The sequence below is a fragment of the Pteronotus mesoamericanus genome, unplaced genomic scaffold, assembly GCF_021234165.1.
Source record: "Pteronotus mesoamericanus isolate MK-2021 breed Mesoamerican mustached bat unplaced genomic scaffold, CSHL_Meso_final scaffold_54, whole genome shotgun sequence".
NCBI classification, from domain to species: Eukaryota; Metazoa; Chordata; class Mammalia; order Chiroptera; family Mormoopidae; genus Pteronotus; species Pteronotus mesoamericanus.
The window spans coordinates 38,764,407-38,786,025 of NW_026555321.1; the positions used below are offsets into that span (position 1 = coordinate 38,764,407).

The following is a 21,619-nucleotide window of genomic DNA, read 5'->3' on the forward strand; positions in this document are numbered from 1 at the left end:
AGTTACATAATACTATATGTTGACTCTATAATAAAGCTGAGAGGAAAATTGAGGTTATAAAAAGTCTTATTTTACCTGTTAAAACAATAAATTAATGTACTTCTATTTGTATAATGTACCATAAAGCAATACATTACAGATTAAGGACAAAAAAAATGTTCTTCCTTATAAACTAAAGTTTGAGTCAGAGCTCAAGGTGACATGTGTCCTATTGCAGGAAGCCAAACTGTTTGGTGGGATAAGTGTAGGAGTGAAGCAGTTCTGGAAGAGGATACTCTTTAGGGCTCTACCACAGGCCCTTTACCCAAAGAGACAAAACAAGCCATGGCCCCAGTGTGGGTCACAAAGTTAGGACAAAGACAGCGTAAAAATTTGAGGGGGACTCTTTAACCAACAACTTTTGAGGAGTCAGGAGTAGTGAATAACAGACCAACAGATCCTTCTCCCTATATTCTTTTATTTCGTCATATATCTTTGCCTTCTTTAGTCCATAAAAAAGATTCAGAAAACTTACAACTTCCATGAGAGTAGAGACCATATGGATTTTTTCTCCCACATGTCTCTAGCATTGAGAAAGAGGTTTAGAATCTAGTGGGCACTCAGTTAACACTGCATGGATGGAAGGGGAGGTATGAGGGCAGGTGGGTGGGAAACATAAAACAGAAAAGGCAACACAAATTGGAGTTGAGTTGGAAGGAAAAAGGGACATCAAAGGCAGGGATATAAAAATAGAGCCAAAAAACACCCAATCTCTGAGGTGTTTGATCCCTCTGCTTGAGGAGAGCCAATAATGCAGAGGAGGAACCCTGGACAGCCATAAGATTAAGGTTTAATCCATAGGATTAAAACATAACAATTGCTTGGGATAAAATACAACTCTTATTGATTGATGACCAGACATAAATTTTCCCCTGGAATTCTTCTGAAAGAAGATTATGTATGGTCTCCCAAATTCCTCTAGAGCTTTCACTTGCCTTCCTGCCCCATTCAGCTGAGGCTGCTACTCATTGATGCCAAAATAGCGGTCTTCACCCAGGGTGCGTGCTCCCATAGTAGAAATTCCAGGCCTTGGGAACACTGGGACTCCTGGAGGAGGCAGAGGTTGGTACTCATGAAATGAGAATCAATAGATTGCTAAACCCCACAGGTTATTCTGATACACAAACCCCTTCCTCGTACCCCATGGCCATGTTCCTACCTGTCTGCCTCTTGGATATCACAGGTAAATGGAATTAACACTGTCCTCAACAGTATCCTTGCAGCTGTCTGATAAGTCCTTGGCTTTGTTACTGACAGTAAGCTCCAGAAGGCAGTAAGTGAGTGACAGTAGAAACTGCTATTTGGGACTAATTCTTAGTGACAGGGAGGATTTGTTGGGAATATAAGTGACGAGTACCTTGGGACAAAACAACTGTGCTAGCGTAGGACTCACTACTGTCGGTTTTAATGAGTTTAACAATGATTTGGGCAGAATTCCAAAATCCCAGTCCTTGACCTGTGACCTGCTGCTGTGCTGATTCAGCTGGGCGGGGCTTGGGGGAGGGCTCTCCCCAATGCACATTGACTCTTACTGTGGCGCTTTGACCCTATCCCAGTGGGAACACATGAGGATCATATCTGTGCCCAAGGCCAAGTGGGCTCTGAATCCTAATCGGTATCCTTGGGTAGGCGGTAGAAGGGGCAAAGAAAGACAAATTCAAGGGTGAGGAACATTAAGAAAAAAGGAACTTTTCTCTCAGGCCCAGAGAAAGGTGGGCCTAGTCATGTCTTCAAGCTTCACACTCTCTGGCCTTTTCCTGTACATTTTCTCTTTAGAGTCCAGATGAGAAGCACCACTGGAAGGTTCCTCTTAGAATGAACCTACACACACACACTTTTTTTGCAGCATGAATCCTCCCAAACCCTTATCATTTACTTTATCTGTGGCATTTAACAGCAACCCTGCCATTTGGGTACTATTATGTTAACCATAATACCTTACCAGGAAGGAAAATGGGGCTTAGAAAGGTCAGACAACTCACCCAGGGCCTCCCAACTCCTTCAGAAAAGACCCAGATTCTAAAACTAGGTGTGTCCAATTCTCAGCACCCTCTTCTATTCACCAAGTTCTGCTAACCTGTCTATCTAGTCATCTCTGTGTTCCCTGAATTGGTGCCATCCATCCAAACTGTCACAAAACACCGGGGGGAAGGGGAAATTTCCACTGATAGTTGCTTGGAATAGCAATTTTCATGCCACTGTTTTAAGATGTAGTCTTTTCCCTACTAGGTAATTTCTGAATAACTAACGCAGGCAGTTATTTAAAACACACTTGGCTTCAATCTTGCCATGGTTACCATCTAGAATCGAGGTGCAGCACCCAGGAAGAAAAGCATTATAAAAGTAATCATTCACCTGTGGGAGGCCTGAAATAAGACACCATTTTCTGGCCCCTGAAGATGAGACTGATAACAAAGAGCCTTTCTCTCCTGTATTTCTTCCTCTTTTATCACTGAGCTTCAGTGTAAAATGAAACCAAGGGGACTGAGCAGAGGGAAAATAAAACTTCAGCTGATTGACAGCAGCATATCAGTCTAGAAAAATAGGGAAGTATTTAGAGTGGAGTGGATAATGAAAGAAAGAGCTTTAATTCTGAAAATTCGAGTGTGTCCCTTGCTGATTTCTTTTGACTTCCACAATTTGTGAAAAGAAACAGAGAGCAAGTAGGAAACTGCCGTGTGCCGGGCACCTAGGTGGTCACAGTGGCCTCATTCAGTCCCCACAACAGGAAGTTTCAGTTTGGAGGGAAAAATTGATACAATTCAAGAAAACAATCATTAAGATAACTGGAAAATGGACCAAATATCATGAAAGAAACAAGTCAGGTGATGTGAAGGAGGATGGTGGGGCGGGGGTGGGGGGGGGGAGTCAGCCAGGCAAAGTAGGAGGGGAGGAACATTCCAGGAAATGGGAAGGACCCTAAAGCCAGAGGAGTTTGTCATGGATGCAGATCTTCCAGGGCCTCCTACCTGTGATTGGGAGCTTAGGACATCTCCCAAACTCAATGTGAAGACGCTGGAGGGTTCTAAGCTAGGGAGTGACGTGATCCCTATGATGTTTCTTGAGCAAATCATCACCACTCTGATATGTGGAACAATTAGCTTTCCTTTGACAAGAGAGATTTTCTGATCTGTTGTTGCTTAATTTAACAGCTTTACACATGTGAGTGTTAAGGTATTGAATCTGTCCAAGGGTGTCCAACCCACAGCCTACAGGCTGCATGTGGCCCAGGATGGCTATGAACGAGGCCCAACACAAAACTGTAAATTTACTTAAAACCTTTTTTTTACTCATTAGTTTTCATTAGTGTTTGTGTATTTAATGTGTGGTCCACGACAGCTCTTCTTCTTCCAGTGTAGCCCAGAGAACCCAAAAGGTTGGACACCCCTGCAAGCCTTCTTAGAATAAGGGGCACACCTGTGATCAAGTAACCATCACCACTTGATACCTCCAGGCCTGCGAGGGCAAGGGACGCAGGAAAGGCCTCTCAGCCATACAGATCATTCAGTGGCCAGCAGCTTGAAATGTGGAAATGAATTTGTTTCAGAGCTCTAGTATCAGCAGAAAGGGATTTTTATGGTATTGCCAGCCAACCGGGTTTTGAGTGCTGGCTCTGTGCCAAGCACTGTACTAGATTCTGTGAATTCAAACATGAATGAGATGGGGGTCCTGTCTCTCTGTCCATTGCATTCCTCCTTCTTTAAATATGGTCATGCAAAGGCTTCATGGCATGATGTGTGTCATAAGAACCACAGCAAAACCTATTTTATCTCAGGGCTCCTGCTGTCCCCACCTTGTTCCTCCATGTTGAGGACCCACCCCTGATGTGACTTCTGGATCTGCTCATGGATGCTGATATCTGGTACACATTAAATTGTTGGAGAATGGGCCTGCAAGTGAACGTATGAACTTTTTTGTCCAACTAGCAAGCACTTCAGATGAAAGAGCCCATCTTGGTTGTCAAAAGAAGTCAGTTTGTTTTTGAGTTATTTATGGTGCAGAATACAAGAACATAAGGCAGAGGCTCTTAGCATGGGATTCAGCAGTTCCTAGAGAAGGCAGGTCTGGGCTTTGGTGGAGGAGATGGCCCAGACCTCATGCATCTTATCTGAAATGGCATATGTACAGCTTTTGGGCATTTTCTTGCAGGAAGAAAGTATATAGATAGATAGCCCTTGTCCAATTCTCAGTGGATTCTCTAGTGGTTAATAGAAGTTGCCATTGTTATACTTCTGACTGTTTGGAACTTTCAATCCCATTATACCTGGTAATGACAAGTCTCAGCGATTTGTCAAGACCTTCCCCTATGAACAATCCTCTTCTTCACCCACAAAAGTTCAATTTCCCCTTCAACCAAACCCTGGGAAATGTGAGGGGGCATCTGTGATAGGAGATTTGACTTTGTTCAGCTCACCTTGTTTAGTGTTACTGAAGAAAAATTATCTGAAACACAAGTGGAATGCAACCCTAGCTTACTGGAATTCATTGCTTCTGACCAGTCTTTTGATTCATTATCTCATTTGCTATTAATCACAGTGAGTGGGGTGGGTGGGTGATCCACATGTTATAGGTAGAAAGCACAGCTCAGAGGGTTTAACTTAGAGCACTAAGCCAGTAAATGCTGAGTTGGATCCACCTGGAACCCAGTTCTCCTGATACCTTACTGTTTTAAAGGGACTCAGGATTCATTTTACTCAGATATGGTAAGGCACATAGCCATGGGAATGACTGGCATGAAGAAAAAAGAAATTTATTATACTCATAGGGCCTAGAAGCAAGGGGAAGGGCCACACAGGAGCACCAAGGACAGATGAATGGGCAGAGAGGTGAATAGCAGGTTGAAGACTTTATTGTGGTTTCCATGAGAAGAAAGAGGAAAGCAGGACACATAGATTTAGAATTGAATCACTTGAGCAGGCGCTAAAGTATGGGAACTGTCTCTAGTTGTCTGGTACTAGGCCTCGTGTTGATTAGGGCAGGTGGATAATGGCCCAAACAATGAGCCCCTGATAGAAGGAGTTGGGTGGAAGCTTGGGCTCTGAACTGGTTGGTTTGTATATCAAGGTGTACTTACAGAGAAGTTTTGTACTATACAGAAGAGAGCAAACCGTTGGAGGGGCAGTCCATCCAGGGCAGAAAGTTTCCAGATATCAAAGCCTCAAAAATACAGAAAATAAAAAGGACACAATCAATGCACTAGTTTTGTTCCCTGAATGAATTTTATCACCCACCTTTGAGGGTGTTTGCAGCTTGACTTCTTACTTATCTATTAAGTGGTGTGTAATCTCCTCTGTTCCACTGAGCTAACCTGGGCCACAGTCTCTGGGTGATCCAGAGACACCCATCTCCTTCACTTTGACAAATCATGTGGCCATAGAACTGGACTTCCATCCTCTGGCTGGAAAATTATGCACAGTGATTTTTTTCTGATTCAAGATATTTTCGAAACCACACAGGAGGTATCAGGAACTGGGCTTGAAAGAAAGATTATACAGACTCTTAGAGCATCCCCAAAATGACAGTTCATTTTTCATAATGATCTATGATATTCATTTGTTGAAACTTTATTACTTTTGTAATTTAATTCAATTTTTTCCATTTTATCGCTGCTCAAGGCAGCATTACCTTATTTGCCTCTCTCATCCTTCTGGATAAGGATGTTTCTTCTTTTATTATGAGCATGATGGATTCCAGATTAAAGCAGCCTACTCAATATAACTGTTTCTACTGGTGTCAACCTTCCCTGAGTCTACCTCTACTCTTGCAGCATTTTCATGAAGACATATATTGGCAGTGATTTATGGAGTATTTTTGTGAATAATCAAGTTCCAACCTTCATCTTCTCCTTAGAGATTAAAGATTTTATTCAGAAATATTCCCCTGCATCAGTAATCATAGAAATGAGCAAATAATAATAGAAGTTGGTCAGGAATATTTTGTGAAGATACAGATGAAGAACATATTGAGTAACATCAAATTGACTTTAAAACATAAAGAGACCAGGAGACCTCTTTCTAAAGCTGAAATCATGCACCACTTTTGAGAAACCCTGGAGATATTTTAGGGAATAACTGAGTTGGGCAGTAAGGCTGAAGGGACATGAGCAGGTGAGAAGACATGAGGGAGAGTCCACATGCTCATTTGCCGAAGAGGCCGCTTAGCTGAATTAAAATTTAGAATCCATGGATGTGAGCACCCATAGGTGCTAGACATCTCTTGTAGCAAATTTAATTTATATCGATAACACATACAATTTGAAGGTGTTTAAAGGTAGAAATACTGCATTTATAGTTAAATGATATTTAAAATAAAAGATTGCTTTCTTTGTTTTGTAAAAAGTAAAGACTGTATTTAGAGTCTCCTCCGTGCCCTGTCCCCAGGCCCCTTATATCTGTGAGGAAGACTGGAATTATTGTAATTTCAAGAAGCAATGCTTTGTTTGGGTGTGAACACCAGCTCAGCAGTGACAGGCATCCGGGTACACCCTGCCCTTTCCTGCTTGCCCAGTCTGGTTAGTGTCTGATGCTCCCTCCTGTTGGATTGGCACAAGCTTCTTTGATAATGTCTTCTCGACCCAGTTCCTCTCTTTTTGTTTTTAACTACCCATTGGATTGTAAACTCCCTGAAGTTGAGTCCCAATCCTTAGCAATCAATAGAAATGCCTTTATTGGAAATGACAGTGATTTCTTAATTCCCAGTCCCACTTTTCTTTGCTCAGGCCTCCTCTTCTTGGTGGTATTTTTTTCTTAAGTGTTGAACTCAGACCCATCATGGGAACTTTTAAAAAATCTAGATCCCTGGATTTATTTAATCTGAATCTGTGGAGAGTGGGTGCTGGGGTCTCCACCTTCAACCTGTGATTCAAAGCTCCTAGTGATTCTAATGCCCTAGGAGGTCTGACAACTCTCATTACCCTGTTGCCTTGGCCAGAGCTACCTCCACCTGTTGCCTGGAACATTTCAGTGGCCTCCTACTTGGTGTCTCGTTTGTGCCCTTACCTCCTTGCAGCTGTGGTTCTTGAACTTGGCTACACATTGCAACTTCCACAAAGGGATTAGAAAGCTGGGCCCCTTGTGATTTAATTGATCTTGGATGGGATGTGAGCATTCAGAATTATATCATCACAGAAAAATAAAATGAGCAGCCAGGTTGAGCACAACAATCCATGGCCTGTTCTCCACACTGCAAACAGAATGTACCATTTACAATTTTGTCGGTAGCTCATGTCAGCTTCTACTCAGTTCTCCCGGTGGTTTCTGTTGTTGCTGCAAAACAAAACAAAACAAACAAACAAACAAACAAAAAAACCCCCTACCCTCCCAGTGGCCACAAAGGCTCACATGATTTGGCATCCATTGTCTGTCCAAGTTCATCCTCTGCAACCTCTCCTAGCTGACTCCATTCCATCCCCCCGGTCTCTTCCATATCCCTTGAGCATCCCTATGTCAAGGACTTTGTACCATCTGTTTCCTTCACTGGAACATTCTCCACCAATAACCATATATCTTGCTCCCCCACCCCATTTTACCCAGATCCCTGCTCAAATATCACCGTATTAGGGAGGCCTTCCCTCCCTTCCTTCCTAAAACAGCAGCCTCCATTATTCTCCATTGCCTTACTCTGTTTTATTTTCTTTATAAGCATTTAATCCAACAAAGAAATAGTCTGTGCGAATTTGCCATTTATTATGTTTCACTCTCACAAAAATCTAAACTCCGTGAGGACAGAGAATTTGTTTTATTGATTCATCACAGCCCCAACACCAAGAATAGTCCCTGGCACATGGTAGGTGCTTGGACGTTACTTGTGATGGATGGTGAACTGCTACTCGTGGGCAGTCTCAGAAGCTTGGGCGTTGGTGATCTCCCATTCATTACTAGGGAACTGTGTGAGTGGCAGCAGCCTGTTTTCTGGCTGTGCAATTGCCCCATGATAGCTCCTACTAACAGCTACTTCTCTTCCCCTATTTTAATGGTTACAGAAGGGAGAGAATTTAACTCATTATCTGTGCAAATGAGATTACCTATGTTCACCAAAGATCGAAAGGAATGATGGCCCTCCGAGTTTTTGCTGGAAATTGCATCTATAGGAGTTAAGAAGCGTGAATCTGTTTTTTAGAAAAACTGGATTGTTTCTTGTTTGTTTCATTTGGGAAATTTTATACTAAGTAGATTAAGTTAAGTGACTTTGAACTTTGAAATGTCCACATCTTAACATTTTATTAAGTATAATTGCATTTGTAGAACATTTAAAGACATCCAAACTTAAATGGAAGATCAAAATGAACTAATAGGTTGATGCAGACTTTTTTCCACCCTGCCCTTGTACTGCGCTAACGAGAGTGGTGCCTTCATGCCTGCGGACCAGGAGCACGAGGGCCTGGCTTTCTGGGGGATGTGGTGCGTCCTGACGACTGCCCCGGTCTGAACTGTGCCGTGATGCCTTCTCGTGGTCGGGCGTGCCATGGACCTGGCTTTGGGGACCACCCTCAGTCTGCCCCTGCCAAGGCGCCTCGCCACATCAGAAAAGTAGTTGGACTCAAGGAGTACTTGGGAAAGTTTGTTTGATGGCACTTCCTAGGGAAGAAATCTCCAATCCTTGGAAATAAAACCCATTAGTTTACAAGATCTGTTAGTGATGGAAATGAGGAACAATTTTAGTCTGTTACTAGAGGTTTCATACTCAGTTAATTGAGCAGTGGAGTGAAGCAGCCCACCCTGGAAGATGCAAGGCCAGGTTTAATTTCCACACATCACCTCTTCTGTGTTTGATTTTTGTGGCTATGTTTATCCTTCCTATGTCCTTAAAGAATGGTTCCAGAAGTAGTGGTGTCATTACTTTCTTTTTGTTTTAAGGACTCTTTTTTTTTTAAATTTTATTTTAATTTATTTTTTCAAATACATTTGTCTCTGCCAACCCCCCACCACTTTCCCTTGCCCCCTCCCTCCTTCCCTCCCTCAGCTCTTCCCTTTTGGTTTTGTCCATGAGTCCTTGCTATATGTTCCTTGAAGCAATACCTGTTAATTTGTAAAAAAAAAAAAAAAAAAAAAAAAAACCAAAACAAACATTCAAGTGACATTGAAATTTCTAAAGTAAAAAGTGTAAGTTCCTTCTTATGAAAATAGAATTCTATGCTACACAATATCCTACAACTTGCTTTTTTTCCCTTTGCCGGTTTATAATGGATGTCTTTCTATATGAGTCCATAGCTGCATGGTATTCCTCTGCATGAAAGTACTGTAAGTTTTTAGCCAATCAACTGTCAAGAAGCACTCAAGATTTAACAGTTTTTGACCATTACAAATAATGAAGCTGCATATCCTCATACTTATATTGCTTTTGGGTACTTGTGAAAATTTTTAAACATGAATTACAGGGCTTTAAGAAGACATGCACTTTGCAGTTCTCCTACACTTTCCTGTCATCTGTGTTACCAGCTTGGTCTCATAGGCATTTTATTTGTTTTCCTGGCTATAAGATAAATGCCTAGAGGTAGGATTACTGGTTGTGGAGAAAAAAAATACAGCTATAAAATGCTATGGATGTTGTTAAATTGCTCTTTAAAATATTTATTTTGGATTAAATCTCTTTTCTTTTTGTTGCCAGTTGAAAGGCATTATTGTGGGAAATCCAGGGTGTGAACCCAGTATCATTTGGTTATGTTTACTTTATAGGCAGAGATACAACAAGTCATTTCCACGCCATTTCTACTCAGATAAGGAGACCAGTCCACTAGGAGCCAAGGACTGTACGAAAATGGAAACCTTAATGATGATTCTGATTTTGTTTCACAAACCAACAAAACAAATATAATTCTATAAATCCCTTAGCGCATACCTGACCCAGGGGATGGTGCTGACTGTAGAAGCCGCAGTGGTGGTGGTATAGAGGGTGTGGGCTGGTTTTCATTATTGTGATTAGTGTTAGCACAGTTATTCTTGAGCAATCATGTCTGGTCTGAAGTTTGGCAGTCTTACTGGTTTTCCAAATGGGTTGCCATCTTTTTAAATCAGGAGTTATAGAAGTTTTGCCAATGATTCACAGCATTGTTTTGGAGTTCTAACTATGCCTCCGAGAGAACTCAGTTTATCCTGTGGTTCTTCATCTGGATGGCAGAGGAGGTTTGGCACACACAGGTACATTTGCTCTAAAACAAATGGGATGCCCTGTGTTTGGTCTTTTCTGCTTTGTCTACAAAGACAGACTCATAGATTCATTTCCTAAGAGCCATCTATCTATTATGCTCTCTGCTTGGTTAAGAGCCAGTGGGCATGCAAGTTTTTATCATCTAGTGTTTCCCCTTAAGTGGCTTAAATTTGAAATAAAAGGCAATGTGTTAGGAAAACAGCATGGGTCTGGTCTCAAGAGACAGGATTCCAAACCCTTCTCATGTGGGTTCTGGCTCTGGACCTTGGAGCTGGCTAGGGATTTCTGTATTGACAAAACCAGTATCTTCAGGAGGTGAAGAAGAGACCCCATTGTTATCTTGAGGTCTCTGGAATCAGAGACTTCTGATTAGATCAGGACTTGAAACTAATCAAATCACTGTATTTCACTGGGCCTCAGTTTCCCCTAAATCAGACATTATCAGCTAAATGCCAACAATGGCCAGAAAGGAAAAGTGAACAGGAGACAGCTCTGTGTTAGAGGGTCAATGCTAACACTCTTTGGTTATATGAGACTGAATTTTCTCTTCCCCTGCCACCCTCTCCCCACCCCACCCTTACCCCCAGCCCCAAGAAAAGCCAGAATCTCCCAGTTAAAAACAAACAAACAAAAAAAAAAACATCCTTCTTATGTGACTCCAGTGGGAATAGTGTGGAAAAGACCTGGAGGAATGAAGAGAGGCCAAAGCTTCTGTGCCAGCTCCTCCACCCAGGAAGCCCCTGGCAGGAGCTGTGATCAATGAAATGACTGCCCTACCACACAAAAATTGGGGCAAACTAAGGCTACATAATGATAATGTGTATTTTGAAACATCTGTTCAGTTGGATATAAACCATCCCCTAAAAACTAGTCTTTAAGTTATAATTTCCAGATAAGAGGATATTCCTAATTAGAACAAACTCTTCATTTCTGAGCATTCATATATTTTTATGCATTCATGTCTTGACTTGTAATGTTCTAAGGACTGTGCTCACAGGCCCTCTTTTCCCGCATCAAGTGTACTGTCTAGTGGAGATCAACCTTACAGATGTAACCACGCAAGACACTAGTTAACTACCATTGAAATAAATGCTTGGAAAGAGCAATAAGAGTGCCTGACCCAGTCAATGTGGGGACTTCAGCTGGTTAAGCCTTTGGTGCCACATGTAATGCATTGTTGCATCTACTACCGTGTCTTCATTTAACTCAGTCTCAAAGAGGTGACCAAAGGGCTGAATTTGTCCTGCAAGAAGAGGTTTATTTGGATTAAATAGTGTTTACCCACATGTCTTTTTAAATGTGAATGAAAGGGTTTTAGCCCTTTTAATTCCTTACTTTTTTTCTATCTAAACCTCAAGTACCACTTTGGGAAGTAGGTTGTGGTTTATTTCAAAGAATCCTGTCTGATTATTTCACTTAGCATAGTACCTTCTAAGTACATTGATGTTGTTGCAAATGGCAAGATTTTCATTATTTTTTATGGCTGAGTAATATTCTATTCTCTGTGTATGTGTGTATGTTATCTCTCTTTGTCCATACCATATATTCTTTATCCATTCATCTACTGATAGATACCTAGGTTGTTTCCATATTTGACTATTGTAAATAATGCTGCAGTGATAGAGAGGTACATATGTATTTTTAAGTTGCTGTTTTTGTTTTCTTCAGATAGATACTCAGATGTGGAATTTCTGGGTTGTACGATAGTTGTATTCTTTTTTATCTTTTGAGGAATCTTCATAATGTTTTGCATAGTTCCTGCCCAATTTACAATCCCACCAACAGTGTACAGGGTTCCCTTTTCTCTGCATCTTCTCCAAATACTGTGTGATTTTCCTTATGTGCCAAATCTAAAAAAAACAAATAAATGAAACAAAAACTGACTTTTAGATACAGAAAACAAAAAAAAAAGGTTGTCAATGGGGAGGGGTATGGTGGAATGTATGAGAATGGTGAAGGGGAATAAGGGGACAAACCTCTAGTTTAAAGAAAAAAAAAATCACAGGGATGTAATAGTGTACAGCATAGGGAAAATAATCAATATTATTGTAACAAACTTTGCGTGGTGATAGATGGTTACTAGACTTACTGTGGTGATCACATCATGAGGAATAAAAATGTTGAATCATTATGCTGTACACCTGAAACTAATATATTTTTGTGTCAACTATAATAAAAAACAAACAAACAAACAAAGTACTCTGGCCTCCTGAGAGAGAGTTAGGAAAGCAATAGAAAATAACGGAGCCAGGGTTTTACATCTGTTCTGTGCTCTTCAGGAGCCAAAAACTTAGGGAGGCTTGAGAGGGTCTCCAGTGGTGTCCTGGCTCCAGGCTGTGCTTCTTGTCCCAGTGAATTACCTCCTCAAATCAAACCAGAGACCACAGATGGCAAGAGAGTGTCTGCAGCCTGTCCTCGCCACTGGGGGGAAATGTTGAGGGTCTTTCAGTGGCGTTTTTATTCCCAAGCAGAGCACACTCTGCATTTCCTGTGCGGATGAGGAGAATGGTGCGGATTTGGTCCAGACCTGGTGATCCTGGTCCATATGTGTGCAGCAAACCCAGGCCATGACGCCGCTGGTCTCCCATTTCAAGTTATTCTCCTCTGTCGCGAGTTCCACACCGACAAACAACCACCACCAGTGCCATATGGTTTCAGAGATCAAAGGCCCCGGTTTTGAATATATTTCAAGCTGACTGTACTTCAAATGTTTTAAATATGTTCCTCCAGATGGGAAGCATGGAGCATTAACGAGGTAAACCACATGTGCATGAGCCATGATGTGGTCTGTGCAGGACAGTGAAAAGTGAATATCACTGATCCGTGTGTTTGTCTTCCTCTCAGGTTCGCATCTTCACATACCTCATTGGACGAGAGGCGGCTTTTGCAGACAATCTCAAGTGGATGGCTTGTGCCAACAAAGGTAGGTCCCTCTCATGCACTTGGCTCTGAGTGCCTTCTCCTCGGATGTACAGATATCAAGATAGTCATGAGGAGGTGGAGAATTCTAGGAGAGGGCTGTGAATTCTAAGATAAGGTCTGGGTATTTTTACATGATTTTTCATAAACTTGCAACAGCCTCTCTCAAAATATGATGATCAATTTTGAAGACATAGTCAAGGGGAGATGATTAAGCCTCTCCACCCTACTGCTTAGTTGCTTAGTTGCCAAGCCACCTTGGGAGAATTGCTGTGGCAGAGCCATGTATATGCACTCACTGAATATCCATGTGCTCGCACAGCATTCCCAGTCCCTGGCTGTTAGGTGGGGCCTCAACACTCGTCCTTGCCAATAGTCTGTAAGCTAAACCAACCCGGCTCATTTCCAGGTTAATGAGTTTAAGAGCCAGTGTGGTGGTGTCTGTACTCTCTTTGGCTCTTGTGAACTCTGAAGCTGCATGATGGAAAAGTCATGAAATGGAGCAACTTTCATCAGCCTGGGTCCCTGAATGACCGCATGGAGCAAATGTCTTTCCACTCATCCTGTCCCCTGCCATCTGCCAGCCCACACTGCATACGTAGTGTGTGTCATAAACCTTTGTGTTAAGCCACTGAGGTTTCTGGTTTGATATGTTTCCATAGCATGGCTTAGCTTGCACAACTAATTAAATCAATTAATTCTAGCACAGTTAGGCTTAATGTTCTAATTTTCAAAATGGAAATGGTGATAATAGTTCTTCCTTTTATTCTTATTAAATGGAAGGATTAATAAAATGATGTACTTTAGCAGCCCAGTTCAGTACTAGGACATAGTAAGAGCAATAATTGTTCGCTTGTCTATATGCACAGGTAATTGATTAATGACCCCCTGTTGTATGTGACAAACAGAGCTTTGGGGAGAGCACAGGGAGGGAAGTAATGGGCCCTCCAGCATATAAAGGGCTTCTTTTCACTCTACAACAACTAAGATGGCAAAACATAGGAGCCAAATAGGTGGTAGAGTCCAGATTCCTTGATTCTGAACACAGATTCCTTGATTTTAAATCCAGCCTCTTTCATCCCCCAACCATTTGAAAGTTACCAATCCTATCTGGGTCTGAGTTATGTCACCTACAGGACAGGACAAGTGATGATACCTGCCCCATACAGATATTGTAAACAAGCACAGAATGAGGCTGTGTAAGTAAAGTTGGTCACTCAGTGCCTAGCACATAAATGCCCTATATTATTTCCTGGTGTCATGTTGATCAGTGCACATGTCTTATCTCCCTCCTAAGGCTACAGACTCTTTGAGGGAAGCTTTTGACTCTGTTTTCATCTTGAGCTCTGACAGAGCCCAGCCTCCTACCTTGCTCAGAATAGGTGATAATTTGATGTTTGTAAAATGAATAAATTGATTATAAATACTAATAAAGGAAGACCTGTTCTGTTGCTAATATATTGGTATTGGTTTATACCAGTGGTCTATTTTTATATTGCCTCCTAAGCCATCCTTTATACAAGTTTGTTCCTTGGTGGAAGAAAGAGGACCCAATGAAAATGCTGCAGATCTCACTCTAGTTTTAGTGACTTAAAGCCAAGTGATTTTAGTTGCAAGCCACCAAAGTTGCTCCCTGAAATTAAAAAAAAAAAAAAAAAAAAAAAAAAAAAAAAAAAAAAAAGGAGTGTTTTGGAGAGAGAGAGAGGAGTGACTCAGAATCTAGATTGGGAAGGAAAATTTGTGTCCCATGAGGACCAGGGAGCTGTGTTTTTGTTTTTCTTTCCCTCTTGGTTTCTTTCTACACTCCCTGGTGTTCTTCTTCTCCATAGGCAGACCTCTTCTAGAGCTTGTGCATGTTCAAAAATGGCCACCCTGTGCCATACACACCCATATATGGGCACAACACAGATTGTGGGCAGGGCATGATATTAGAAAGGAGTTTCTGTCTTCTCCATTTGACACTAAGCTGCAACTCTAAATTATGATTTTAAGTCTCCCACCTCCCTACCAAAAAAAGACTATGACACCCAGCTTGGTCCAGGTCTCCCCCACTGCTCCATTGGGTATTGGCAGAGGAAGGCTACAGAGAAAAATATATGCACTCTGAGGGGCTCCGCATTGTGGGTAGGTGGGTGTGGGAAGTTCTCAGAGAACAGGTGTGTAGCCAGGCAAATAAACCTCATCCAGAATGCCTTTCCCTCTGCCTGGCATTGTCTTTAAGTATCCACTTCTTCTTGGAACAATATTTTAAGCAAGTCTCAATTTCCTCATTGAAAAAGTGGAGACCTGCCTGGAAGTCTTAACATTTCCTTGAAGCTTTAGAGTAACATAGTCTACGATTATTTTCATTTATTTTTCTGGCTCGCCTCACTGTAGGTATCAGTAATTCTGATCATCCCAGAGTAATGCATTTGGCTTAATTTCAGGGGAATATGTGGGGGGAACTTCAGCATGAGGGGGTGAAAGCTGAGTGCATCCCATATTTCCTCTGAGGAAAGAGGTCATACTTGAAATAATTTTTGGAACTTTGTTAACATTTGAAAATCTTGAGTGAACTACACTTTTCCCATTCCCTCCGCCCCCTCTATTCTGTGGTCTTGAAAAAAAAAGAGTCCCTTTCCATTTTTAAAAAATTTTGCTGGTATTCCTGCCACATCACATTGCACTTCTTCCCGTCAGCTAGTATGCATTTAGTCATGGGTTATTGTTTTTACCACTGTCTGTGTCCAGCTGATGAAAATTACTCAAATTGAAGTCTTGTCTTAATCAACTAATATTACACCATAATTTAGTTTTAGTCATTGTTTATAAGAATCTTTGAAGCATCCTTTTGAAGACAGTTGAGTCAACTCAGAGTATTTCAGGGCCTGGCTATAGAATATAGCCCTTTAGATTTAAAAGTTCTGAGTACAGCAACTTGGGAAATCCAAGGAGGTAATAGTAGCTGCTTAGCTGGCTGGGCCTTGGATTCCACAGTGATTCTCCTTCTCTTCCTGTCTAAATCCAGTCATTTCCTTCCCTGCCAGAGCCAGTCCCTCTTAAAAGTTTCACCTTCCTTATTCTGCTTCTCCTCTACAGGGCCTTGGGAATAAAATGTCATTGTTTACCACCCTTCAAAGTAGCAGTTGCCATCAAAACGTTAGGTTCCAGTCATCTGTGCCCATATAAACATTGGCTTCACGTTGCGTCAGTTATGGGGTTTTAGACCACGTAACATCAGTGAGCAAGTATTCTTCTATGGTCATTAATTAAATCATTGTTTATAGTCTCAGATTGTTATAGTATGGAGGCAGCATAACATTTTTCATCTCAAGTGACATGAGGTCCAGAGGGGCCCCCCTTACATATTTTTGCCCTGACTCAGACAAGTTCTTTGGTGGAATGAGTCATTAACATTCGGGGGCCAGAGCAGACTCAGGAAGAGCCCAGGGGAGCCCAAGGAGAAGCTTGTTGGTGGACCAGTCAGGCCTGGCCAGAGTGGCCCAGGGGAGGAGCAGGGGCCTCCAGGGCCCACACACCTTGCCCAGTCAGAGGCTGAGGATCCACTGTCAGCACAGGGCTTCTTGCCTGGAAGTCTGGTAGCCACGGAGACTGTGTTCACCCAGAGGACCTCAGACACGTCCCCTAGAGATGGATGTCTGTGGCCATGTATACCCCTTGCAGGAGTTCTCTTCCTCCTCTAATCTACTAGCAAAATCCAGGGAGGCATGGAGCTCACTAGTTTGTTTCATTCTATGCATAAGTAGGTCCTTTCTTGATGGAAACAGCCCTAATGAGGCAAAGCAGCAAACTATTTTAAATACATTAAAACAATCACTGCCACTGTACAATGGCTTGTGGAATATGAAGTTCTGAGTTCACACTATTGGATAAATAAGTGAACTGGGAAAACTGAACAGAGGGGCCGACGAGCCCAGATATGCCATAAAACCCTGATGACCTTCTATAACGTTCACTGTGCCAAGATTTTAAATAAGCACTGCCTGAATCTCCTTCAGAAATCACGGTGGATGGAGTGTTTTCCAGCTGTGCAAATAAAGAAGGGCCTCTGTGTTTGGGTTCTCAACCAATCAGTCATCGTTAGGTCGAATGGAAATGCCACATGAGCCTCTTTCCGTTGTCTGCTCAGCATGTCCCTCTTTGATAGGTTAATGGTCATTCTCTCCTTGTTAGAAAGCAAACTAGTGGCCTGAGGCCTCCTTAGAAGTTCAGACCCGCAGTTCTTTTGCCACTAAAAAGTTCTTTCCCTCACTCTATATTTCCAAGTGCCTTGGCCCCTAAATGATAGCTTCAAATTTATGAGGCCAGAATGGTGAGGATAGGGGAAAAGTGTCAATTAAAACTTCCTGTTTTGGAACAGGTGGAAGAAGGCAAAAATGACAGTTATTCAGATATCTTTGTGTAATATTTTTGTACCTTTTTACCAGTGTCTCCCAACCCCCCTAACTGTTAGCCCCTGGTAACTACCATTTCATTTTCTGTGCCTTATAGTTCAGTTTTTTTAGATTCCATATGGATTCCACATATAAGTGATATCATACAACATTAGTCTTTCTCTGTCTGACTTACCTCACTTAGCATAATACTGTGTAGGTCCATCCACGTTGTCACAAATGGCAAGATTTCCTTCTTTCTCATAGCTGAAAAATATACAACTGCGTGTGTGTATATGTGTATTGGTGGACACTTAAGTCATGTACATTCCATAGCACATGAAGATGGTGCTGCTGTTGTTTATAGCAATTAAGGATGACAAACTGAGTGTCAGGTAGAGTGCAAAGTACTTTTGTGTATTGTTTATTTTGATCCTCAATAAAGGTCTATTAGGTGCTTAAGAGTAAAACTGAGATTTAGTTTTCTTGTCTCAGGTTACAGTAAGCAGGTGGCAGAGCCTGAATTCAGGCCCAGTTGATCCAAAGCCTGAGCCTAACTCTTCATGAGGATGTGAGGTTGCCTCTCTTTGGGGAGAAGAAAGTTGTGTTTCATGAGGACTCTTGCATGTCTTCCATAACTTGAAAGACTCCAGAAAAAGAAATCTAGAGGTTGAGAAAAGACTTTGTCAGCTAATAAAGACTGGGCCGAGATTTCTACTCAGCCTGTGTGTTCCAAAAATAGTCCTGCCTCAGCTCGCATAGGCATGTCATTCAGTTTCTGACATGTTACAAATGAGGACATTAGGCTCTGAGAGGAGATGAGGCAGGTTGGCCTGTGGTTACTGTGATAGAGCTACAGACAGGCCAGCATTCCTAGCTCCATCATGTGGTCCTTGAAATGACCTTTTTTCTAACATGACATTTGAAATGTAAAATGTAATATTATTAATGAAGGAAAAAGCCCATTTCTAAATTTGATAGCCTGGCTGATTCTGATGGCTTCACACTCACGTATCCTGGTCTCCAGCTGGGCACACTCCCTACCCCCTGCCCTCATGGGCATTCTCTCCTGGTCAGTTCTTTCCAACTCATTGCATGTGTGCTCTTTGGCTTTAGGGCCCAACAGGCCTCTTGCTGGATGTCTGTGAAGATCCAAGGAGCTGTGGAGGTAGAAACTTGTTTTAAAATTATATATCTTTTTATAGAAATAAATGCTTTGTCAGTAGCATGTGATGTCAGTTGGGAAGGAGAACACTGCCAGAGTGTTTCAAGAACACTATTGTCCGGAAGGAATGTAAACGAGGGCACACCATCGCTTTCATTGCCAAGTTCGTTGTTTGAGAAGACTGGAGACAAAGCCAGAATTTGGGCACTGGCTTTGTCTCCAGGTTGTCTTATTCAGAGAGGAAAGAGTGTTTGTAAAGATTCAAAGGGAGTAGTGCCCATCACACCAAAGGTGGAACAAGGACCTTGGCATGGGAGGTAGACAGCCAGGGTCTCCCACTGAGGAGCAGGCTCAGGGCCCTCGGCTCTGACGTCATGGCAAAGCAGAGTAATGAGTGATGGAGCACCTCACGCAAAGGCGTCTTTAGACAAGGAACCCTTCAGAAACCTCAAAGTCAGGGTGGTAGAATCTCAGAAATACAAAGTACCAGGCTGCGTGTGGTTTATTGCGTTGAGTAGTTGTAACCCAGAGTTCACAGGAGGCTCTGCAAGGGAATAAAGTAAATAAATAGATGTTACGTAGAAAAATGAGAAGACCATTTGTAATAGGTGGCTAATTACAGCATTAATTACTCCTTGGTAATTACCGAATGATTGCTGATTCTGTTTTCCTACATGATATATGAAGTCCAAAAAGGCACATTAAAGAAGAGAATAAACATTCAAGAGCTAGAATTTAAAAGAAAAAAAGGGGGGGAGTAGGGAGGAGGGAAATGGGCCAGTTCAGAGAATGCAAAGGGAAAACAAGGGAAGCGTCTATGGTTACAGCCAAAGCGTCCAGCCCTCAGCGACTTCCTGTTATCCATCAAAAGTCCATTTGTTAACTAAAACTTAGATGAAAACATTTAAAAACAAGAAGAGTCTTTCAGAAAGGTTTGAGATTTTAATGGTTGGGGTTGGATGATTAAATTTTCATTAAGCTTTGCAGTATACATTATTAATATTATTTTTATAATTTCAGCTTTTCTTACCTTTTATACATATGCATCTCTGATCTACGGATGGAAATAAAGTTAGAACTATGGCCTGGGTTTTGAGTAGCTCTTTGGTGCTAACTAAGGAGCATTTTTCAGACACCTCACAGAGTACCACACATTTTCCCACCCCATCCTCAACCTTTCCCAGGCCCAGAGACGCAGACAGCCTGGTAGGACCTCTCAGCAGCCATGTCTGTCCTTTCCCTAACACAGGAAGAGGCAATGTCTTCAGTGGTTAAGAGCAAAGGTTTTGACCAGATGAACCTGGATTCAGATTGATGTGGGACAAATCCCTGCATTCTCTGTGTTTTGTTACCTCCCTGTACAATGAGCACAGGAGTGGGGTTGGTGTGATGCCCAAGCACACAGGGCCATGGTGAGTCACAGTAAGACCTCAGTGAATGTCCTGCACCACTAATGGCTCCCACCAGCCCATATGCCCAGCCCTGGGAATCTTGCTTCCCACAAGACAAGCACCAGTTTTTTGAAACATCTCATGGAGCTAAAATCCCAGTGAAAGAAAACATAGGATACAAGCAAGTCAGAATTCAGCAGCAAATTAATCTTTTGAAGAACATGAAGGCAGGGTGAAGTGAGAGGAAATAAGTTTAGACAGCTGAACCCTACATGATAAACAAGACCCAGCCATGGAGAGACTGGATAAAAGGTGTACCAGGCAGAGGGTAAACAAACGCCAAAGCCTGAGAGGGGGATGAACTTGGCCTTTGAGAGGAAGATAAAGGCCAGAGAGCTGAAAAAATGAGACCAATGGCAAGAAAACAAGAGGGGGGGAAGTTATCCAGGTAGGTGGCAGGCAATCGAAGGAGAATCTTGGTGGTCTGGGTAAGAAATTGGGATTTTATTCCAACTCTAAAGAGAACCTGTTTCAGGATCTTAAGCATGGAGATGATGATCGGCTTTATACTTTCAGCTGATCCCTCTGGCTGCTGTAAGGAGGCTAGATAATGCAGAGGGGGTTGTGGGGAGACTGTTGCTGTACTCTGGGGGAGAGACCCTGGAGTCTGGAGGAGGCTGGGGCAGCGGAGAGGGGGAAGTGGATTTTAGATATACTGCAGAGATAGGGCCAGAAGAACAGGCTGGTGGATTAGCTGTGGGGTGGGGTGAGCAAATGATAGCTGTCAAGGATAGTTCTTATGTTTTGGGTCTAAACTGGGGAGTGGCGCCATTTGCTGAGATGGGGAAGACACAATCAGGGAAGGAACGCGTTTGGTGAGGGAAATGAGGAGTTGGCTGGGGGCGAGTTCAGTCTGCGAATACTGTTAGTCATCCTGTGGAGGTGTCAGGTATACAGTTGGCTGTGGGTCTCCAGTTCTGGGGAGAAGCCAGCTTTTTGTAGCTCCTCAGAACTTTGACTATGACAAGCAATGCCAAGTGAGGATGATCTCAGCTCCATCCCGTCCAAATGTGTGGTGGTTTTTCCTTTCCACTCCCCTCTATGCTAATGACTTGTCTCTCCCATCCTCCTCCTTGCATTCATTCCCTTTCTTCTCTTGGCCCTATTTTGGAAAACCCAAATCAAGGATTTTTACTGTTGGGTTTGAGGATTAAGAAAATATAGACAACCAGGAAGAACTCTTCCTAAGAGATTCTGTCTTTACTGCACATTGGGCACAGTTCCAAACAGGAATTGGCCTACACTGAGAATCACTCACCCACGTCCCCTAACAATCCAGAACCTCCTCTTATCAGCATGACAATCCCTCTCTTAGCTCTGCTCTTTGTCTTGATTGTCTTAAGACCTTTCCCTCAGAACCCAAGGTTTACCCAATAGAGAAGAGCTGAAAAGTTCTTTCTTACCCAAACACTGCTTACAGCTGCTTTGTGTGGGGAGGTAACTGTGGATGCCCCCTTTCATCCAGTGACCCTCTTTAAAACTTGTCTTTCTGACCATGCCTCCAAGAGGGGCCACCTGAAAGTCTT

At 42.4% G+C, this 21,619-nt stretch overlaps 1 protein-coding gene across 1 annotated transcript in view; it reads left to right on the top strand.

The window, feature by feature from the left end:
- The window catches only part of CACNA2D3 (calcium voltage-gated channel auxiliary subunit alpha2delta 3), an 860,744-nt gene that overhangs the window by 538,250 nt on the left and 300,875 nt on the right, over positions 1 to 21,619 (top strand). The window contains exon 12 of the mRNA XM_054595275.1: positions 13,030 to 13,108. Within this exon, the coding sequence (XP_054451250.1) occupies positions 13,030 to 13,108 (79 nt within the window). The remainder of the gene's footprint in view (positions 1 to 13,029; positions 13,109 to 21,619) is intronic.